This window comes from Ursus maritimus, unplaced genomic scaffold (genome assembly GCF_017311325.1).
Source record: "Ursus maritimus isolate PB19 unplaced genomic scaffold, ASM1731132v1 scaffold_33, whole genome shotgun sequence".
NCBI lineage: Eukaryota > Metazoa > Chordata > Mammalia > Carnivora > Ursidae > Ursus > Ursus maritimus.
In genome coordinates, this window is record NW_024425897.1 from 15,327,622 (window position 1) to 15,349,599 (window position 21,978).

At 49.7% G+C, this 21,978-nt stretch overlaps 1 protein-coding gene across 1 annotated transcript in view; it reads right to left on the reverse strand.

The window, feature by feature from the left end:
• SRRM4 (serine/arginine repetitive matrix 4) overlaps window positions 1-21,978 on the reverse strand; it is a 140,956-nt gene that overhangs the window by 386 nt on the left and 118,592 nt on the right. Inside the window, exons 8-12 of the mRNA XM_040619861.1 lie at window positions 19,174-19,330; window positions 7,561-7,865; window positions 3,355-3,558; window positions 2,515-2,625; window positions 1,812-1,952 (exon numbers count right to left, since the gene is read on the reverse strand). Coding sequence (XP_040475795.1) covers window positions 1,812-1,952; window positions 2,515-2,625; window positions 3,355-3,558; window positions 7,561-7,865; window positions 19,174-19,330 — 918 coding nt within the window. The remainder of the gene's footprint in view (window positions 1-1,811; window positions 1,953-2,514; window positions 2,626-3,354; window positions 3,559-7,560; window positions 7,866-19,173; window positions 19,331-21,978) is intronic.

Here is a 21,978-nt window from a genome sequence, read left to right on the forward strand (position 1 = left end):
GGGGGGGCGCAGCCTTCCACGTCCCAGGCCCTTGGGGAAACCCTCCTTTTACGCCCCTTGTGCTGTCCTGAGACCATAGTGCTGGTGTCTTGGGAAGTCACAGATGTCATTTTTTCTAACAAAGCAAGCCAGGGGCTCAAAGCCTCCAGCTGGCAACAGGATGTACATCTAGACTTTAATTGCAGTTTTGTTTTGCTATTTTTACTTTTACTAGAACATTCTATTTACGGTAAGAGAAGCTGTCCATTTACTATAGTATACTGTGGGGTATTCCTTTTGAATTAAATGTATGGACCTCTAAGAGCATATCTATTTAAAGAAAGTTAAGGAAACTACAGTGCACTTACTAAACAGACAAGTCAAAAGTGCTCAGATGCTGCTGGGTGACTGAAGTTTGGGAAACACTGAATGGGTTCATCAACATGGACTATTTGAGGTCAACTAAGGAAACGAGAGCCTTTTAGAGATGCCACTTTGTTTATCTCAGCCTTCCTCCAAGTCAACCCCAAGGACACCTCTGGTCAACGCAGTGGGTGTAGGACTCCCTATGTGCCAGAGTGTTCTTTTTTTTTTTTTTTAAAGATTTTATTTATTTATTCGACAGAGATAGAGACAGCCAGCGAGAAAGGGAACACAAGCAGGGGGAGTGGGAGAGGAAGAAGCAGGCTCATAGTGGAAGAGCCTGATGTGGGGCTCGACCCCATAACGCCGGGATCATGCCCTGAGCTGAAGGCAGACGCTTAACCGCTGTGCCACCCAGGCGCCCCCTATGTGCCCGAGTGTTCTGTGGGATATCCGAGAAGGTGATGCCATTACCTCCATCTTATTGTTTGGGGCACAAGTGCTTCTTCCTCCTCCAGGTCATCTCTAGGGAGGAGGCACTAGGCAGCCAGGACATCCTAGCCCCACTCCCGCGAGTCTCTGGATGGAGTGGCTGACCCTTGGAGGGCCAGGAGGAAGAGCCCAACTGATTGTCAGGAGCCAATTTTTGGGCAGCACTCAGCCATTCTTCCTGCTTTCAAGGCCTGAGAAATACGTGTCCACTCAGACCTCGGGCTTCTTTTCTAGGGCTTTTCTCATCTGAGACGTTACCTGTTACAGTAAACCTTATCCACCTAGTCTGACCATTCAATCCGTAACAAGGGCACCCTGAGCGTCCTAGTGTTCTGCATTTCAGTTTACAAAGTGGATTCCCATCTCTTTGCCCCTTTTCATCTTCATGATACTCCTGGGAGTTATTTCCTTTCATATTCATGGGTGAGAACTGAGGATCTGGGAGGTGAAGAGACTTTCCCAGCTTACCTGGAAAGTGGCACAGCCAGGATTCCAGTCCAGAGCCAGTTCTCTCCCCCTCACCCACCAGGGCTCCCTCTAAGTCCCTTTGGCACCTAAAGGACCCTTCTTGCCCTCTCCACACTTACTGCAGGATGTAATCAGGGTCTGTTAAAGCCTGGCGTGTGGGTCTGAGCGTGATCTGTCTCCACTGGCCGGCTCCACCCCCAGGCAAAGGCCCTGTCCCACCGCTATGTCCCCCGTTGCCTGGACGCGACCTCCCAGCCCCCTCAGCAGACCCTGGCCACACCCCCTCGGCCCACCAGATTCCACCGGCTGGCCCCACCCCTGTCGTAGGCACCCATCCTAGCCCCGCCCTGGAGGCCCTTGCCCCTCCCAGCAGGTCCTGCAAGGCGTGTCTGAGCTCCCACAATCCTGAAATCCAGCTCCAGGAGGCGCGGGGAGAGCCCGGAGCCCCAACGGGTGGGAGGTGTGGGAATGAGGGTGAAGGTAGGCACCCCCGGCCCTCCTGGCTTCACCTGGTTATCCTCCGCGCCTCCAAGTGGCTCGGGGAGTCTCTCCGGCGTTTTCGCATGGGCGAGTAGGACCGCCGTCTCCGACGCGCTCGCTCGCGCTCCCGCTGCTGCGAGTCCTTCTCATTGTACTTGGGGTCCCGCTCCCTGAAGGGATGTGGGGGTTACTGGGGAGCTGGGAGATCCGCGTGAGCCAGGAGCACTCACTTCTTCTCACCTGTGCCCTGCACCCCACTGGGGCAGGCGCTGGGTTCCTCCCGGGGCCCCAGGGAATGCGGGAGGGAAGAGGACAGGGCTGTGGTTCAATACTGTGGGGGGCGGCCGGGCGTGTGCCCGGGTGTTAGCCTTCGAGGGTGGGCATTACAGGGGCGCGGGTGCTGCGGGGGTGAGGATGTGAACGTCAAGAGGGCCCTGGTGCATGTGTAGGAACCGGGGGCTCTGAATATGCGGCTGAAGGGTAGTATTAGGTATGTGAAGAGGTTGAGGGCCAGGGATGTTAATTCTGGGGTGTGGCTGGCTGTACATTACGGACGGTGCGTTAGGACTCCAGCGGAGACAAAGGAAACAACAAGGATGCTGGGTCCTCTCCCATCCCTACTGCAATGCTGGGCAAAGTGGGAGCAGGAGCGGGGCTTGGCTGACGCTCCCCAGAGGTGAGCCGGAAGGGGGCCGGGAAGGCGGAGCCTGTGCTTGGGGGCGGGGCCTGTACCTGCTGGGGCTGTAACGCGAGTAGCTGGGGCTGCGGCGCGATCGGGAGCTTCTGCTGGGCGGGCTCCTCTTGCCAGAATTGGAGGAATAGCTGGAAGAGCGCGAGTAGGACCTGCGGGAGAGTAAACAGTCCTCAGAGGCCTGCTGGGCTTCGCTGGTCTCCTCCCTGATGTGTAGGGTTTTATTCAGCTGGTCCCCTGAGGGAGACCTTTTTCTTTCTGGACGCCAGGCCGAGAAATCAGGCCCTTTCCTGAGAATGAAATTCCCTTTCTTCTGGGCGATTAATCATGATGTTGACAACTTCTTCTTCTTGAGTTCTTACCATCTAAGGCCACTTAATAGTTGTGTGACCTTGAACAGGTGATTACTTTTCTGGGCCTCTGTCTTCTCATCCATAAAATGGGGGTAAATAATCGTACTTACCCTATAGAGTTGTAAATTAAATGAGTAAATTAGGGTCAATCACATACCTCACATAGGCAGCACACAGGAAATGTTAGCTAGGATTGTCATGTATTTTATTACGTGTCAGACATTGAACTAATGCTTTGTGTGCATTTTATCATTGAATCCTCATCCTAGGGCTAGGTACTATAATCAACCCCATCCCACAGATGGGGAAACCAAGGCACAGAGAGGTGAATGTTTCCACTTTGCAGATAAGGAAACTGAGGCTCAGAGAGGTTATGTGAGGCCCAGGGCCACCAGATAGGAATGGGTACAGTGGGCATTCAAACTCAAGTCTGTCTGACTCCCTTCCCCCTAGGGCCAAAGGACATCTCCAGTTACATAACTAGCTCCCTAAGGAAGAAAGCACTGCAGAATAGAGGTCAAAACTCACCTTTTTCCAGAGGAGGTGGATCGGCTTCGGGAGTATCTGGGGGAGGCCCTGGGGTTTGGGGATCGGGAGGAGTGGCTGGAAGAGCGGGTGCTGGCATAGGAGGGGCTGCGGGAGCACCCTCTCATGGGGGAGCTCCGGGCTGTGGCTGGGACCAAACTGGACTTCTTCACCTCTGCGCATTCCAGACATGGCGACTGAAATCCTCTGCAGACATGGGGAGAACGCCTGTTAGCAATGGCCTGCCTGTTGGTCTGGAGGCATCTGGAGTTGATACTCCTCTCCCTACCTTCGCCTAGGCTGTGGTACTCTCAGAAGCCCCTTTCCACCTATTTCCATCTTACTGCCTCTGGAAACTTTCTAGGCCACAGATGTCAGAGGAATAGGGACAGAGGGGGACACATTGTACAGGGGGCACTTCAGAGCATTTTAGGTCAGTGGGCATGGGCATAATGGTAAATAACACCAAATCACAGAGATATTTATTCCCTTTGAGTGTTTTCCAGTTCTTCTGATTACATTAATGAGAAACCCTAGGTTGGGTACTAGTGGGTTTTCCACCATCTCTGTAACACTGGCAATTTCCCAGACCTGGTGCATTGGGCAGGCAACTGTTGCTAACTAGAATTAAATACACTGTCTTTATGTATTTTCATATATAAATCATGTATTTTGCAGGTGCTTTCTATTTAGGACTATTAATTTTCTATGTAAGATAGTAGTATAAGTTGCCTTATATAAAAAAGTAAGTTTATTAAAGTAAGAGTGCCAGTAGTACAGGGATATGGTTAAAATCAAGAAGGGGCCATATAGGTGGTTTAAGTTTGGGAAACTTGATGTAGCCCATTTTGCAGATGGGGGAATTGAGACTCAAAGAAGAGGGAAGACTTGTTCAGAATCACCCATGGTCCTGTCTTCTGTGTTCCCACCCTGCCTTAAGCCACGTGAAGCTCCTATTGGGTTCTCAGTAAGGGCATATTCATTTGGTTTGGGCCAAGAGTCAAGTTTCAATCACATTAATATGGTTTCCACACTCATCATGATCCGGCCCCTGCTCACCCCTCTAGTTGCAGCTCTTGGCACTTTCCTCTCTTAACTCCAGCCATAATGGACTACTTGCTCCTCCTGAAATATCCCTGTTCCTTCCCTGTCTTCAGGCCTTATTACGTTCCCACTGCTTGGAACCCTCTTCCCTCCCCTCCTTACCTGACAATACCTACTCATGGTTCAGGCTTTGGTTTGACCTCACCTTTTCTGGGAGGCCTTCCTTGACATCTCCCTGAGTCTAGTTGGGTGACCCTCAATGTATTACCACGGCCCCCAGCCTCTATGCACCCCCTGTTCCTAAAAGGACTCACTTGGTCTTACAATTGTCTCTTCCTCTCCCAGTCATTGAACTTGGGGAGAGGACTTCTGTCTCTGGCTACTGTAGCCAGGACCTCTTGGACAGAGCCTGATACATCTGCCCTAGGTCATGAATAAATAATTGTGAAATAAACATTTGAGCCTCTTAATATCCTGGGTGCTTCACAAGCATCATCTTATATGGTCCTCCCAACAACCCTAGGAAAGTGGCACTATTCTCCCCGATTTACAGGGAACACTGAGAATGGTTAGTTACTTCCTCAAAGACCCCCAGGGTCTCAAACCCTGATCTGTCCAGTTTCAAAGCCCATGCCCCTGTTACCCCACCAGTCCCCTACCTTCACTGTTGAAGATTGCCTGGATTTAGAGCTGGTGATGTCTCTTCCACTCAGCCCTCTGCTCATTGCTGACATGACATAAATAGGCATGAATTTAGAGATCATTTATATTTCAAAATGAAAGGCTGGGTCTAAATGATTTAATTTGGCTGTCCATAAAGATCAAATGAAGCAGGTGACCGCTTGATGCCACTTTAGCTTCAGTGCTCTGACAGATCCGTGTTTGAATCCTGGTGCTGGCCCTTATGATCCTGAGTTTCTTAACTACTCCGACTCTCAGTTTCCCCACAAGCTAAAAAAGGTCTCTGATAATACTTTTCCCTTAAAGGTTCTATGAGGAGTTACGGAAGATCGTCCATTGCACGCACGTGGCATGGCACCTACATGTGATCAGGGCTCGACGCATATCCGCAGTCATTATTATCATCAGTTGTTAGTACTATTGCTATTCTGGTTTGTTTTTTTTTTTTCCTACCCTGGAGTATATAAGTAGATACCTGTCCTCCCTGTCTTATCTGGGAATATCACTGTCTGTTCTCGGAGACATTGACATTTGCTCTGACCCAGCCCTGGCTCCCAGGCAGGCTTGGGTGTGAACTGAGGCCGGGGATGTCCCAGGGCAGGCAAACCAGAGGCTATGTGTGGGTGCCAAGCTATTTGTCCAGAACTGAAGAGGGCTGTGCATTGGGGACAAAGGGCGCTCTGTCCTTGAAGAAGCCGTTAACTGCGTCACTGCTAAGGCTTTGCTTATCATTCTAACAGCCTGGCCACTTTGAACCAAAGCAGACTCCCACCCCCAGAAGGAAGAAGACCCCACTGTTAGCATGGCAGAATGTACCAGCAAATCTCTTCCACCCCTCCTGCATCTGCCTTATTATACGCTCCTGGAGAGCATTTTCATTTCTCCAGCACCAGGCTGAGTGGTCGGCTTCTAGGAGGTACCTGATAACCAGGAGAGGGATAAGTAGCGGAATGAATGATAGTCAGTGCTCAGCAATTTCTGCTAGCTATTATTGTGACATTATCCTCCATGATTAGCATTTTGCTGTGATTTCTTGAATGACAGGGTAAGGGGGTAATGAAGTAGAGTTCACAACTGGCTCAGAAGCCACTGCATGGAAGGTGTCCTGCAGGAAAACTGCACCTAGCAAGTGTGTGAAGATACACACACTCACACACACAAGCACGCACTTGTGCACTGCAGGTATATGGGAACCCTCTGTACTCTCCACACCCGCACCTTCCCCACCTTCCACGTCGCACATTAGAGCGATACATGTGTTACCGTCAGTGAACCTCCACAGACACATCATCACCCCAGAGCCCACGGTTTCCATTAGCGGTCACTCTTGTGAACCCAGTGGGTTTTGACAAATGTAAACTATGGTTCTGTGCTCTCCCTATTCCTCCCTCTCTACCCCCTGCCCTCTCTGCGTCTCTCTACCCCCTGATGTGCTTACTGTCACCATAGTTTTGCCTTTTCCAGAATGTCATAGAGTTGGAATCATACCATATGTAGCCTTCAGCCTGGTTTCTTTCGCTCATTTAAATTTCCTCCATGTCTTTTCATGGCTTGATAGCTCATTTCTTTTTAGCACTGAATAATATTCCCTTGTCTGGATGTATTGCAGTTTAGTCACCTACTGAAGGATGTCTTAGTTGATTCCAAGTTTGGGCAAGTATGAATGAAGCTGCTACAAACATCCAGGAGCAGGTTTTTGTGTTGACACAAGATTTCAATGCATTTGAATGTTTTTACATGACAGTGACTTCAAATGAATTTAATGTTAGCCTTTCTCCTGAGATTACTGGTAAAACTGATACTCGTTTTTGCCTGCCCATCTCCATCTTCCTGATATCAGTACCCTGACTTTTTGTTCAGAGAACCGCACCTCCCCCAAGTTTTGTGGGAGGTCATTATTAACCCTACCATCATTAGCCCTCATGGTAGCATGTGACAAATTCTTGCCAAGAGCACAGCATCTCTTGGGCCAAAGTGATTGGTCCAAGGGTGGGCAAATGACCCAAGATGGGCAAGCAGAAACAATGAGAATCTGCCCTGGTATTTTGCTGACATTTTTGGGAAAGGGGCATTCTCCTTCCATTGACTGGCTGGCTGAATGGATAGAATGATGGTTGGCATATGTGCCCGTGCTTTGGGAGGGTCTGCTTGAGAAGGAGGCCAATAGAGAGGGGAGCAGAGATGAGAGATGTGATGGGGAAGGGAGATTCTCAATGATGTTCTTTTGAGTCCCTGGATCCAGCTGTACCTGAAGTTGATATCCTTGGGTTTTGTTTTTTTGTTTTTTGTTTTTTGTGTTTTTGTTTTTGTTTTTTTTTTCCAAAAATTATGCCAGTTTGAGGTTTTTCTCTCTCGCAAATCAAAGGCTCCTGGGTTAGGGGTGGAAAGTGGGTGGGTACAGGGCTAAGGTGAGAGACGGAGATGGTAGAGCTAAGGCAAAATCCCCCCCTTCCTCTGCTCCTCCACCAGCCCAGGTGCACTGACCTTGACTCTCTGCCCCTGCTGGTGGGGGAGAGATTCTCCAGAGTGGCCCCCTTGTTCTGGGGTGAGGAGGTGGTGAAGGAGTTCCCTGAATCCGAGGTGTTGCCACAGTTGAGCTCCCGGCTTTTGGTGAGGCCCCCATTGGGGCTCCCCTTCTCTTGACCCCGTGACCTGGCTGAGCTGATCTGCGTGGAGGGTGGTGAAGAGGTGTCATTGCCTGAGTCATACTCCTGGGAGCGTCCTCGGGACGTGGTGAGCGGGCTGGCTGTTTTGGTAAAGAGGTCAGCTGCAGACCCCGACCCAGTGATCTGAAAGCAAAAACACCCGTTGGACACTGCTGATCGCTGGGCCTGTGCGCTGTGTCTAAATAACCAAGAAATGTTTACCGTCATGATGCACTGTAACGAAAGGAAAGAGAGAGAGAAGAGGAAAGAGAGACGCCAAAAAAACAAAAGCACAAATTCCTGAAAGAACTCCACAGAAAGGAGATATTTTTTTTACCCCCTGCTAGAATAACTGGAAGATTTAGATATCATGCAGAGAAAAAGCATGCGATCCAGATTAAACCAAAGAAAAAGGAAATTATACAAAATTTAATTTCTAATGAATTAACTCAAACAAAAGAGACAACTCAATTGAAAGGGGGGTGTGTCACACCCTTAACCTAAAACAATAATAAAAATAAAGGAAGGGGGAGGGGAAAAGAAATGGGACCATGGGCATGAAAAACATATATCTTTTAACTTAAAAAAAAAGAGAGATAAAGCCAAAATTTTAAACTTCAACCAAATCCTCTATGAATTTGACTTTTTTTTTTTTTTAAAGAAAAAGTTCCCTGAATAGAACCCTAAACAAATATCGCATGGGGAAAAGAAATGAAATAAAGAGAGTTTTTTTTTTTTAACTGTAAAGTCAAGGTCACAAAATGACATTTTAGTAGTTTTCAACTAAAGGGGAAAAGAAAGGGGGACAAAAAAAAATGGAAGTCAAATAGTCTGACTGAAAACAAATGAAAACAAAAGCTCTCTACAGATATTTGTGTGTGTCCTTTTCCCCCTGGAGAAGGTAGCTAAGGCTCTCGAGTGGCTTCTAATAAATTCTCTCATGTCTTTGCGGATTATATCCACTTACCAAGCAAGAGCTCCTCCTTTAGTAGGTAGGTAAGGTGTAAGAGAAAGGGAAGAGCGGGCAACGTGAGTCCATCATTAGAGTCGAAAATGACAAGAAAAAACACACACCTTTCTGCACACCCTCACACTTGGCCCTGAGCTTTGAGTTTTGGTTTTTCAGTGTTCCTAATAGGCGAGGCATCAGTTCTGTTTGGTTTTCTCAGCAAGGGGACCTCAAGCCATCAACACTAACCTTATCAGTCCCTTGGTGCCCAAGTTGGATCAAAAAACCCTTGCTGCAAATGCAGTGGGGGCTAGAGCTTGCCTCCGTCGAGATGTCAAGGTCGCGAGGGTGTGCTTGGGACAAAGGGCGTTGGGAGGGGCTTGGACATTTGGCCTTGGGGTGAGTGGGAATGGGGAGGTCTTCCCAGAGTCCCGTGTGGGTCTGATCTGGGACAGATGAAGGAGGAACGGAGGTTGAGCCAGCCCTTGGGAAGGCAGTGCTGTATTCAGAAACACAGTGGATGGTTTTCTTTAAATGTTCAGTGCAGTGTCACAGCTGTGATGACACCGGAGCCCCTGCCAACAGTACTGTGCTTATTTAGCCATGGGCAAGAGGGACTCCTGCCCTGGACCTCCTCCAGCGATAACCATTCTCATGTGGCAAGAAATCTGTGGCGCCGGGAGGACGCTACCTAGAAACCACTTTCCCTGAGACCACCTTATGGGTCTCTGAGATCCCAGAATTCTCTGTTTAAATGGCCTCTGAGCCCTCTTCCAGGGTCTCTGCAGGCTCCTCCGTGGATCTGTTCTCCTGGGGGGACACCGTGCTTCAGGTGCGCACACTCTCAGGGCCATGGGTGGCCATTTGGACAGAGCTTCATGTTCAGGCCGAGGTGTCCGTGTGCACGTGTGGGATGCCCATGTGTGGGTTGGTGCAAGCGGTAGGAGGAGAAAGGGAGGGGCCAGGGCCTTGAGGCAGGGTCTCCCCGTCCCCCACCACCACACTGCCATGTTGTGGCCTGCCACTCTGAGGGGTGTGAGATTCTAAAAATCAAACCTGACTTTCCAGATCATTTTCAAGATATGTTTGCCAAGATGGGAGAATAGATTATGTTTGCTGGCTTGATCTATAAACATTGAGACGTATAGTATAGTGGGGCTCCTTCTCTACTCTTGCCCTGGGCCCCAAGCATATTACTGAGGCCTCACCATCAAGAGCCTGCTTCCCTCCCACCCCTTATTCCTTGTACCTTGGGCCTAAAGGAGTGGGACTTTTGGGCTTTCTTAGAGAACCATTTCTGCCTTCTCAGCAATTGGTCGTGAGGGTGAGACGCAGAGGCACCAGAACTGCGAGGGTAACAGCAAACTCTGGCCACTCAGGATGACAGTTCTGGACCGGGGAGGCGGAACTTCTTTTGCAGATTCTCCCATGAGGCTTTGCACACAGACAAGGTGATGGTCCAGCTTTACCAAGTTCTACCCAGCCCAGCTCCCACTTTATCTGCCTGATGATCTGGTGAGCTTTGCTTTGGGATAAGGGACCTCAAAAGAATATTATTCAAGTGGAGTTTTGTTGAGTGAGACTTCTTTAAAAACAATGTAAAGGCTCTGTTCCCATTCAGCTCCTTCTTTTTGTCTTCCCGTCCGCAGTATGGATGTTGTATCTTTTCCCTCTCTGGGACTTCAGTGGCAACATGTGTATTTCTGCCGCCTCCGTCAGGAATTCGAGAAAGCATCATGGGGTCTGATGGGCTCTTGGACTGGGCCTTGGTCCAAAAGTGGGCACAGATAATCTTTGCCTCAGAGATGGTGAATGTTTTTGGTGGCCAGTATATCACAAGTGAATCAGGCAAGCCCTTTTTGGAGGGAGCCAGGCTGGGAGATCACTCTAATGAAGGGGCCTGTGAGTAGAATGGCTTCCATTATCTATCCATTTTAACTGACTTGCTACCTGGGGGCATCCAGGTTGGCCTTCCTCTCCCCAGATACATGTTCCCAGCCCTGACTACCAGTTTCAAAGCATTTGCCCTGCTCCATCATGGTCCCCACGGGCAAGGATTTCCTGAGTGTGAGGCCCCTCCAGGCTAGTGGATACAGAAGGGAACTTTGCCCTGTTCACCTTCTCATCCTTATACCCTGAGCTCATAGACACTTTCAGCACATCTCCACCTGACCGTGACCATTATCCACATGTAACTTGTGTAATTAGAACTGAGAACTGTATCAAGCATCATGCTTTTCCATCCTCTCCAGAAAACAGAGATAAAGGTCCTCTGAAATGTTCTCATTGGGTTGACCTTGGTGCCTGAAAATACCAACATCTCCTGCTTGTTTAAAAGTCCCATTTCTTTGGATGAATATAAATTCTTTGACCTGTATGACAATATCCTTTACAACACAACCCGGAGTATTTCACGCCTCATCTCTTCCAAATACCCCCACCCTGGCCCCCACAGCCTAAGCAGATCTGTTAGAATTTTCTTGGTTCTGTCACTACATCTCACTCTCCCAACTCCAGGCCATTTGCACATACCATTTCCTCTGTCATTTCCCCTGCCACTCTTCCCCGTTAGTCCATTTCATATGGCTAAATTTATACATCCTCCAGGTTACATTATCACCTCCTCTAGAAAGCCTTCTGTAATCTCCCAGGTCAGGATGGCACAACACTCCATCGTTCGTTCGTTCATTCGTTCATTCGATCTTTCATTCATTTACTCTTTCAAAAATGAGTGGCTTCTGTGTGCCACAGCACTGGTACGCAGTGGGGTAATTGCTTGTTTTATTGCCTGTCTCTCCATCTGAGTGGGAGTTTGTTGAAGGCAGAGGCCACACATGACCAGTTCAGTATAGTACCCAAGTAACCACGAGTGTCTGGCACGGAGTAAGTGCTCACTAAATCTGGCTAAATGAACAAAGCTGCTCCATAGCCCCTTACCTGCCTGAGCTAGGAAGCCTGGGCCCATCCTAACTTAATTCTATGGTGAAGATGGCTGAGTGATCAGGCCCTGGTGAGGTCCAACTGGGTAACTGCCAACTTTGGGAATTTGATGGCTTTTAAAGGAGGGACTGACCCCCATCATATTCAAAATAGTTCTGAAAAACTAGGTGGATTCTTGGCTGAAGGCTGGTATCTCGAGACCAGCTCAGGGCTGGCTGGCTGTGTGATCAAGAGATAAGCTTTAGAACTGAGTTCTAGGTGCAGCCCTGTGGCAGAGAGAAGAAATACCCTGTGTTCTTCCTCTCCTTCCTGGCCCTCTTCAGACCCAGCATCCTTAGAGAAAGCACCCAGAGGCTCTGTCTACACATTTGCAACAGCATAAGTTCAAGGCTGAGGTGAGAAGCTCCAAATCTGAGAAGACTTACAGATGAGACAAGCTCTGCTAGGTCTCCTTACTTTGCTTCCACCCTCTACTACTCTGGGAGGTCAGCTTAAAAAATGGGCTGAGGCTGGCCACTTGCACATAGCAGGTCTGTTAGCCTATACTTAGTTTGGATTCTAAAAAGGTCCTCCTTCTGGGTTAGGAATGAGAAAAAGATGCTCCTTCTGGCTAGACAAATCTGGATAGTTTAATGGCCTCTTCGTTTCAGACTATACCTTCTCCAGAGCTCTCTATTCACCCTACGCAAAGAGGAGGAAAGATATCGAGGGGAGCCAAAGATAGAATGTGTGTGTGTGTGTGTGTGTGTTGGGGGTGTGTGACAGCCATGATAATGAAAAGGAGACCTTCACGATAGGCAGACAACAGAGACCTCTGTGTTCTTGTCTCTGCTCCTTCCTAGACAAGTACTTCCATAAGATGCCAACGACGGCATCTCGGTCTGCTCTGGCCCCTTCCGCCGTACCAGCCTTGTCCTTCTTTTCCTGTCTTCACAAAAGCCTACCTGTGGGACTTGGCATAAAAACTGAGCCCCTGTAAGATCTACTTAATTACCAAGTGAAAAACAAAACAAAACATCTGTCTTAACATGGATTATCCTTAAAATCAAGATAGGAATTTGAATGCTAGTAGTTTGAGAGGACAAGGAACTTCCGTAGCAGAGTGGGGAAATGAGATGAGGGAGAAGAAGAGCCAATGAAAGATGGGTTATCAAACCAGCTACCACGGAGGGCAGTTGGAGGACACTCTGGGAGCCAGTGAGGAACTGACCCAGCCAAGGAGGGAGCTGGGGTATTTATACACCCATGCCCCACCACTCATAGGGTGAAGGCTGCACCCAGGTGTCAGTTCGGTAGTGTGTGTCCGTACTGCCATATGACCAAGCAAAGCGGTCTTTGGTGACCAGAGAGCATCTTCCAGAAGCTGGAGGTTGGCCATGGGCCCTGAAGCAGAGAGGGTGAAGGGATATAAATGAACAGAGTCGGCTTCAGCCCCCCAAATCACCATTGGAAAACTAACAGGCCAAGTTATGTTCTGTTTCAGCTACGTTTTCTTTAGCCCACTTAGTATATATGTACTTAGATACATAGCCCGCCTGACAGTAAATCTGAATTAACTGCCAACATTGTAGAATGGGGTAGTTTCACATAAACAGCTCTATTTCTAGTTTGTGGTGAAGAATAAGATCTGACAACGCTTGGGTCCACATCCTTGCTCGCTAATAACCAACTTGAGAGAACTGCGGCTGCTTGTCTTAGGCGGGGCCTGAGCTTTCCTGGCGCCCAGCCCCCCGCGACCCCAGTTGCTTCTGTTAACTGCCTGGCCCCTCAGATGTCTGAGTTTGTGACCCTCTGTTCTCAGTGCCACCACCCTGACGCTCCAAAGGCCCCGCAAACACAGTGCCTCCTCTATGCTCCATGTCTCCCTTCCAGAACTATGACAGTGCATTGCTCCATCTTTCCCAGCTTGGTCCTTTTCATCCCTCTTGGGCTTTTGCCAATGGAAGGAACCAGGAAACCAGAGCCATTAAGCCACATCCAGACCCTGGAGCTATGACAAGCTCTGGCCTTCTGGATCAGGACTGCCAGCCTCAGATTTTTTTTTCCCAAGGACAAACTGTATTTCACAAACTCATGGCCATTGGAAGAAAGCATACAAACATTTCCCCTTTACTCCCTTGGACCCCTCCAATGTGGAGCTCCGTTTTTTTTTTTTTTTTCTCTTGAATTCATAAGCTTGACTCATCTCCTTGTTCCTTAATATACTCAATGTTAACACTTGGGTTTTTCTAATAAGTAATTAAACCCCCCACCACAAACTCCAACTCCTGGCATTTCCCTGGGAGTCTCTCTCAGCCCTCCAGGGAAGCTGGCACTGGTATTTATTGTTTTTGTTTCAAATCATTATTTAATCAAGAACGGGGAAAAAAAGGCAACCTCTCACTTACACTTCAAAATTTAATTTCAGCTGAATTCTGAGATCAAGAGGCAGCACGGCCTAATAGGTTACAAAAATACAATCAAGAAGAGAATTCCAATTAAACTGAACAAGTCCATTTACTGAGCTTCAAATGGCCCCATGGAGAGAAATGGCTATAAATTTTTTTCCCCTCCCTGCCATATGGGGGACTGGAAATTCTCATGTGAATATAGAGCTGCATGGCAGAGCTTCTAGCTAGAGGGTTCTGGTTATTCCTTAAAGAAAAAGAAATCCTTTTGTTCCACAAAGACATTAAGTTTATTTTCCTTCCTGTTGTTCATCTTCCTTTGTACACGAATTAGGAAGACAGAAAAAAGAATGGGTTTGCTGACCTTTTGGCTGTTATAAGAAATAGATGAGGTGGCGCATGTAGAGAATTCAGCCTAGCACCTGGCACATAGTAGGTGCTCAGTTGGCATTGGTCGTTGTTACCCAGGGTCGCCCAGGGAGACAAGATCAAGAATCCCAGAGTCTACAGATCTGCCCCAAAACCCATGACTTCATCACTGCGCTCTAACTGCCTCCTCCTGTTGAGAGATTTCATGAGGCCTACTTTTATGGACCCCACGTTCTTTTGGCTCCCCTTCTTGTTCCTCCTCCTCTTCTTCTCTTTCTTATTCCTCTTCTTTCTCTTCTTCTCCCCTTCTCCTCCTCCTCCTTCCTCTTCTTGTCATTGCATCTGCAGCTTTTTGTTGGCAAAGAATACTATTGGCCCAAGTTGTGGGCAGAAGGAGAAGAAAAGGAGCCTGTGCTTCCCCTTGGTCTAGCTTCCATCGTCATCAGCCCTCTTCCAGATTCCTTCTCTAGTGAGAGCAGACTTGACAGAGAGCCCCATGCCAACAGGGAAAGGGCTTGGCCAAACCTGGGTTCCACCAACCTCTCTGTCATCCAGTCAGTCCTCTGGCTATCAGAGTAAGCTTCTGAGACACAAGCCACGATTCATACCAGCTTCCCTTCCTCCCAACTGGGCCACCTACCGAAGTCACTTCAGCTCTGTGAGCCTATTTTTCTGTCTGAAAATGGTGGTAATAATTGCATCTATCTCAAAGAACTGCTTTGTGGATCAAATGGCGGCAACAACTGTATCAAGTATGCGATAGTCTCTAATGTTACTTCAGTTTTGTTCTAGCAGAAGTGCCTGGTACAGAGAGGTATCTCCCCCTCCCTTTATTCATCAGTCATCTCAATTTGGTGAACCCATCCTTCCAAGCCCAGCTCAAATGTTCCCTTATTCGTAAAGCCCTCTCAGGCACCAAGACAGCGTTGTCTTGCCCTTTCTCTGTGGGCTTAGTCCACGTTGTACTTACTTCCATCACCACCAGGGTTGACAGTGGATATTCAGCAACTGGCGGGGTGTGGACATTGCCTCATCTGAAGGTAGCTGGCCGTGGTACTGACAGCTGTCAGATATCACTCTCTAGTTGCTGAATTGTGAGGAGGTCCCGAGGTACCAGGGGAGGGAGGGGGTGGCTTTGGTGACTTGGAGATGGGGTGGCGACAGGGTCTATTAATCGAGTGCGCACATTTTTAAATATTCGACAACTGAGGAGGAACTGGTGCTCACGGACTCAATTGCAGCCCTAATTACAACACTTATCTCACTGTAGTGCAGCCTTCTGTTGACTATCAGACTGAGCTCCGGAGTTCAGGAAGAGCGTTTTATTCATCTCTGTCTCCCCGGTGCCTTGAACAGAGATGGTTGAGTGGAGATAAAGAACATGAATGAGGCTGTGAAGGGTCCCTAAATCATCTCCTTGGGACCCTCCATTTGGATTTGGGCTCTGACTGAGCAAGAGGGCTTCAGGTTATCTTTAGCTCACCAACTAGGATTTCAATAAGACACAACCCCGATTTGCATATTCATATATGCAAATACACCCCTTGATGTAATGTGCTGTCCTTGATTTTTTGAAGAGCCGTGCATTGAAAATACCTGCAGCAGAGTGTGGCGGGAACCAGGGCGTAGAAGACCCTCCACACTCAGGCTCCTGCTTATCCCCAGAACCTCCACTCTTGCTCTGGAACTCGGCCTCCATCCCCGACTCCAGTCTTCGTTTCCTGCTTCCTTTGGCTGATTCTTGCTCACCACTAGTTTCTCAGTTGTTGCCTTCCCTGCCCTCACCTGGTGCTAACCATGGTGTCCCTTCCCTGCCTGCCGCCTTCCACCCCATCAGCCTCTCTGCGTCGATTGCTGTTTGTTGTCTTTTAGAGGCGCAGACTGTTCTATATTCCCTGGGTCCTGAGAGCCATGGTGGAGCTGACCCTTGATGTTTCTGAGTGATTGGATGGATTCTTCGGGGGCAGTGACTCTGCTGTTGAGCCCACTGCTTGGCACAGGGGAAGATCCTGGGCCAGGACTCTCAGAAAACCTGGGGTCCAACCTGGCACCTTTGTCCATCTCCGCCTTTTGCAGGAGAGAAGAAGAGAAAGGGTCTAGTGTGGAGGGCACTCGGATGGCTAGACCTGGGGGTATCTGGTGCCCCCAGAAGTCAGGCAACCATGAGTGGGGTGGGGCAAGCCATTAGGGCTGCAGCCGCTATACAGGACGGCAGAAGCTGAAAGCAGAGGAAGCTGGGGCGGTGGGGGGGGGGGGCTGGCGCTGGTCCCAAGTCACACACAGACTAGCCTCGGCCTGGAGCCGTACTATTATTACTACGACCACTCCTGCTATTACCAGTGCTGCTAACTATTGTCGCTGCCCCGTTGCTATTTCCATGGTTACTCTCACTGCTGCCACTACTCTTATTAGCAACGACCATGAAGCAGCATTTCCCCACTTGTCTGCTGCAGTCTAAAACCCTTACCTACATGAAGTCACTGAATCTCCATACCATACCTCCTGGGAGGCAGGTCTCTTGTCTTGCAGATTTAGAGAAAACTGAGGCACAGAAAGTTTATGGAACTTACTCAGGGTCCCACGGTTGGTAAGTGTAGAGCCAGCATCCGGGATGCTAAGTTGTAACATGCACAGATATTTGCTGAGTCCTTCCCCTGTACCAAGCACCGGGCTCAGCCGTTTACAATATTATTTTGCTTTTGTCCACACAACAGGGTTTTTAAAGAAGAGACTTATTCTCTAGATTTTTTTTTTTTTTTAAAACAGATGAGGTAACAGGGACTCATAAAGGTTTAAGTAACTCTTTGCAGCTCAGAGCCAGGATTTGACGGCATCATCACAGCCCTGTGTTTTGAACAACTCGGACTTGCCATAGTCCATGGAAGTCATTTCTCTTCTCTGAGTCTCAGCTTCTCAATCTCTCTTCTTGGAATCAGGGCACTGAGACAGGTGAGCTCTTAAGGCCTGTCCCTTCTAGGTAAGGATGAGCTTTCAGCTCTTCTGACACGGGTTGGGCCCATGGGAGGCACTGAGGCTTCAAGAACCAACAGCCAGTCTGGTTCCTCACCAGCTGGTGTGGGAGGACACCACAATTTTTTTTTTTTTTTTTTTTTTTTTTTTTTTTTTTTTTTTGTGGGACTATCCAGCCTTTTGTAACATCTTGAGAGATGCAGCCTGTTCCGGAAACCATCCCAGGCAGGTGATTAAACAAGCCAGCTGCTCCCAATGGCACTTTTTCGTGAGAGTCAGTGGGGGCCACCTAAAAGGCCACCACAAATACCAGGACCGGAAAGACTGGGTGCTTTTGACTCACTTCTTCTACCTCTTATAGCTTTTATATTGGATTGATTTCTAACTTTGGGAGACAAATGAGGTTGTCATGCCCATTTTCCAGGTGAGGAAGTTGAGTCTGGGAGGGGTAGAAGGAATTGTCCAGCCAAGCCAAGACTCCCACCCAGGCCTCCAGACACTCTGCCATGCTGGGAAGACCTTTTACAGGAACATCAGCGGAGGGGCAAATGCAGGTGGGCGTTTTCCATCTGCAAAATATTCAGTAACCACAAGACACCTCTACAAAGAGGGGGCCTGGGAACATTGTGGATGGTTCCAGCTAGGCAGAGGATTGGGGCAAAATGAGACCTTGGTGGCACAGGGTGCCTTGACTGGTAAAGAAGAGTTTCCCAGAATGCACTGCAGGTGATAACTTGTGTCAACTAGGCCCAACTAGTGTTTATCATCGCCTTCCCTACCTTGACCTTCCTGCAAGCACCCCGGGCGTCTCCTCACTTTCACCTCACCTGAAATTTTCAGATTCACTCATAGCTAGAGGGGACAGGTCCCTTCCAGCTGCCACTGTAGGCTACGTCAATGTTGTGTCTCCTCCCGTTTGTGTATCTGTCCCTTAGCATCAACAAAAGGCCTTCACATACTTTCTTATTGGATGTCCCCACCAATCCCATGTGAAAGTGGTATTATTTCAAGTCTACCAATGAGACCACTGAGTTTCAAAGAAGGGAAGTGACTTCCCAAAGCCACACAACCAGGGAGAAGCAAAGCTAGGACTTGAGTTCCGCTCCAACCCTAAACCCCTTGCTCAGGAACCTTCCTGGCGTCAGACTGTCTGAAGTCACATTCCAGCTCCTTCTTGTGGACCGGAGGGAGAGTCACACGATTCCATTCAATGCTGGATTGCTAAATCGGATTTGTAACCTCTCTGAGCCTTGGTTTTTCTGTCCCATCTGTGGAAGGGACCAGGGAGAGCAGCCATGCCCTCGATGCCCTGACACCTTGTGTGGACGCATGAGAGGACACAGATCAAGCGCTACGAGCTCCTTGAAGGAGAATTCTCATATACATTCATTCAAGGCCGTGTTTATATAGGTGAATTCAGATCCTGACCGCTAATCAATGCTGCAGGCTAGCTGGCATCACAGATGCAGACTGCACTGAAAAGCTGGAATGCCTCGGCTACCTCAAAGACCCCCTCTCTTCCTTCCTCCCCAAAGAAACCTCCTACAGGGTCTCACACATGCATTCCTGCAGATGTCACTCTGGAGACCAGCGTGTATTTTTCAATGCTCCCCCGAAAGCAGGCCTGGGTACTTTAGCTTTACTTCCTCTCCCCAACTGAGTGCTGCCAAAGGCTGGCGAATGACCACTTGGTTAATCAGTAAGGAGGTCTGAACCCAGTGGGGTGTTTGCCCCAAACTGAGTTAAAATGTGCCGTACACTGCCCTGAACTCGGGCCTCCACCTCCCCCCGAGTGTCACAGCCAAGACTGGCCGAGGAAGCCGTGTGGAATACTTACTACACCCCTGGCCGACAGGAGGCTGAGCATCTGGAGGGGCTGGCTGGGTGGGGGGCTGGAGCGGGCCTCGGGGCTGGCCTTGCCGAGGGTCCTGGAGCAGCGGCGGGAGTGCCTTCGGCGGGACTTCCGCCCTTCCTCGGGGGACCTGCCGCGGTGCCTGGGGGACCGGGAGAGAGACCAGAGGGTCTTCAGAAGGGGAGTGTGGCAGAGGGGTGGCTGCAGGGCCCGTAGGATCGGAGGGCTGTAGAATGTGTCTGGGTTATGCTATATAGATGACACGCGCTTCCATCCATCCCTCCATCCGCACCCCCACCCCACCTGCTCCTTCACTCATTCGCTCCTTCTCTCATTTGTTCATTCGACAAATGTTTATACATGTACCTGACTCTGTTTGGGGGGCTGGGAATGCAGCTGGGAAGACAGAAAATGTCCCAGCCTGATTTGGTTTAATGTCCTGGGTGTGCACGACTGTCTGTCGGTATGTTTGTAAGTGACTGTATGTCTGGGTGCGTCCATCTGTGTTTGTCTATAAATATGATGGCGCCTATCTGTATGTCTTTGCATATGTGACTTCGCCAAATCTGTAAAATAGATGCATCCTAGTGACTGTCACCCAAAACTTTTGAAAAAAGAGTAGCTGACAGAAATAACAAGGAGGACTTCTGTAAGCTTGTCAGACCCTGGGCTGCCCTGCCTGCAGCGGAAAGCAAAGCAATCTCTGACTTTTCAGAAAGGGTAGATTTTAGACTCTGCTGGCCTGTTAGCTCTGGGCCACAGGAGTAACAAAGATAACACTCCATCGACATGCGATCCCCTCTTGGGGCAGTTCTCAGTCCTCTCTCCAAACTTGAAGACCCAACACAAACAAGGCAGGTATTTCCCCTTTTACAGAGGAGGATGCTGAGGCTCAGAGCTATTTGGGGACCCGCCCGAAGTCACACAGCTTGCGAATGGAAGAACCAGGACTGGGGCAGGGTTTTCTGCCCCAGGAGCGATCGATGCCTCTTGGTCATGCTGTGGAATGTCCCTCTGTGGTCTGGGGCCTCCAGATCATTTTTACTGAGTGTGTGGCCCCAAGGCCAGCTCTCAGGTTGCTTCGATGCCCCCTGGAGTATCTGTCAGCCCATCTGGTGCTGGGGAGCTCAAGCAGCAACAGCCCCAGAAGAGGTGACATAAGAAGGGGACTGAGGCTGGGCTCTGCTGTGGGAGCCATCTCCCTAAGCGGTAAGGCAGAGGGCAGGACAGGGGGCAGCAAGCTCTCTGCACCATCCTCTGACCCAGGCCAGCGGGGCTGAGCTGCTGATTCAGCCTAGGCCGGAGGTCAAGGGCTCTGTCCCAGCTCCCCCAGTCACTGTGACCTTGCTCAGAGGCCTTTGCTCACCATGATGCAGTTTTCTCAGTTTGACAACATCAGTAGTGCAGCTGAGCTCAGTGAGCCGATACCCTCCAGACAAAGGGCGGCGGCAGCACGCCTGTGGCCGAATCAGCGTGTGTCCGGCTCCTTGCAGCGAGGTAGCGCGCGCCACAGAAGTGGGGAACGTCTCCGTAGGAGAGTGTTGGAACGAGCTGATTACGGGCGGGTGGCAGGTGACTTTAAGGAACCTGTAAGGAACTGGGGCTTTGTCTGGATTGGATACTGGCATTAAGTGGAGGTGAGACTCTCATTGGAGCCTAGGCCAAGGCCAAAGCTCCAGCTGGTAAGAAAACAGCAGCCCCTCGTGTCGGCCAGAACAGACAGACGCTGGATCACTTGTGTGTTTTGGACGAAGTTCGTGTGTCATCAGGGCTCTGACCTGACTACCGCGGGGTCTTGTTTCTGTCTTGATCACTTAGGGTCACAGAGCAACCTTGCCTGATGCCAACGCTCCTTACAGCTGTTGGTCTCCAGTGGGAACACCGAGGCCTACGGGTGATAGCAGCACGCGGCAGGGACGTTTTCCTCTTCCTCAGATGCTTCTCATGCTTGGCTCCACACTGGCATCACGGGCGAAGATTTAAAAATCTTGCCGCCCCAGCCCCGCCTCATCTGAACGACATCAGAACGCCTGGAGAGTAGCATCCAGGAATCGGTATTTTAGAAATTTTCCCAGGTGACTGCAAAGGGCAGCCCCGGGCTAGCTCATCGTGTTCTTGGGATGATCAAGAGAGAAAATGTATTTGAAACTGTAGCACCAAGTAGGACTTCAACAAATATGTCCCCTCTCCTCCTCCTTCCTCCAGACACTGGTTTAACTGGGATGCGGTGGGACCAGGACAGTGGCATTTTTAAATCTCCTTGGGCGACATGAACTCGTAGCCAGGTGTGTGGGACACACGTGAGGAAGGATAAAGCAGCCTCTGACATCTGGAAGCTGGCCTTAGTGAGTTTGCTGGACAGCAACGGTTTCAAACACCAGCACCCACGAAGTCCCACTCTTTGTTCTTGTTCTTCTTGCCCACGAGAGAGCGCTCCTCTGCCTTCTCCGACTGGCACAGCTTATGTGTCAGCCCAGAGCGGGTCCAGGTTAGGAGAAACCGGACTTGGAAGGGCCTCAGAACTCGGTACTTAGTGCTGTGTGGCCTTTCATAGGTTGCTCAGCCTCTCTGTGCTTAGAGCAATCCTTAGTGAGAGGGCCAAGTCCAGAGCCAGACTCCCCAGTTCAGTCCTAGCTCTGTCACTTAGTAACTACGCGACGAACAAGGTCCTTAACCTCCCTGTGCCTCAGTGTCCTCATCTGTACAATGGGGCAGAGCAACAGTAGCTACTTCATAGGGCGGTAGAGGGGATCGTGTCATTGATCCAGGGAGAGGGCCCGGCATGGTGGT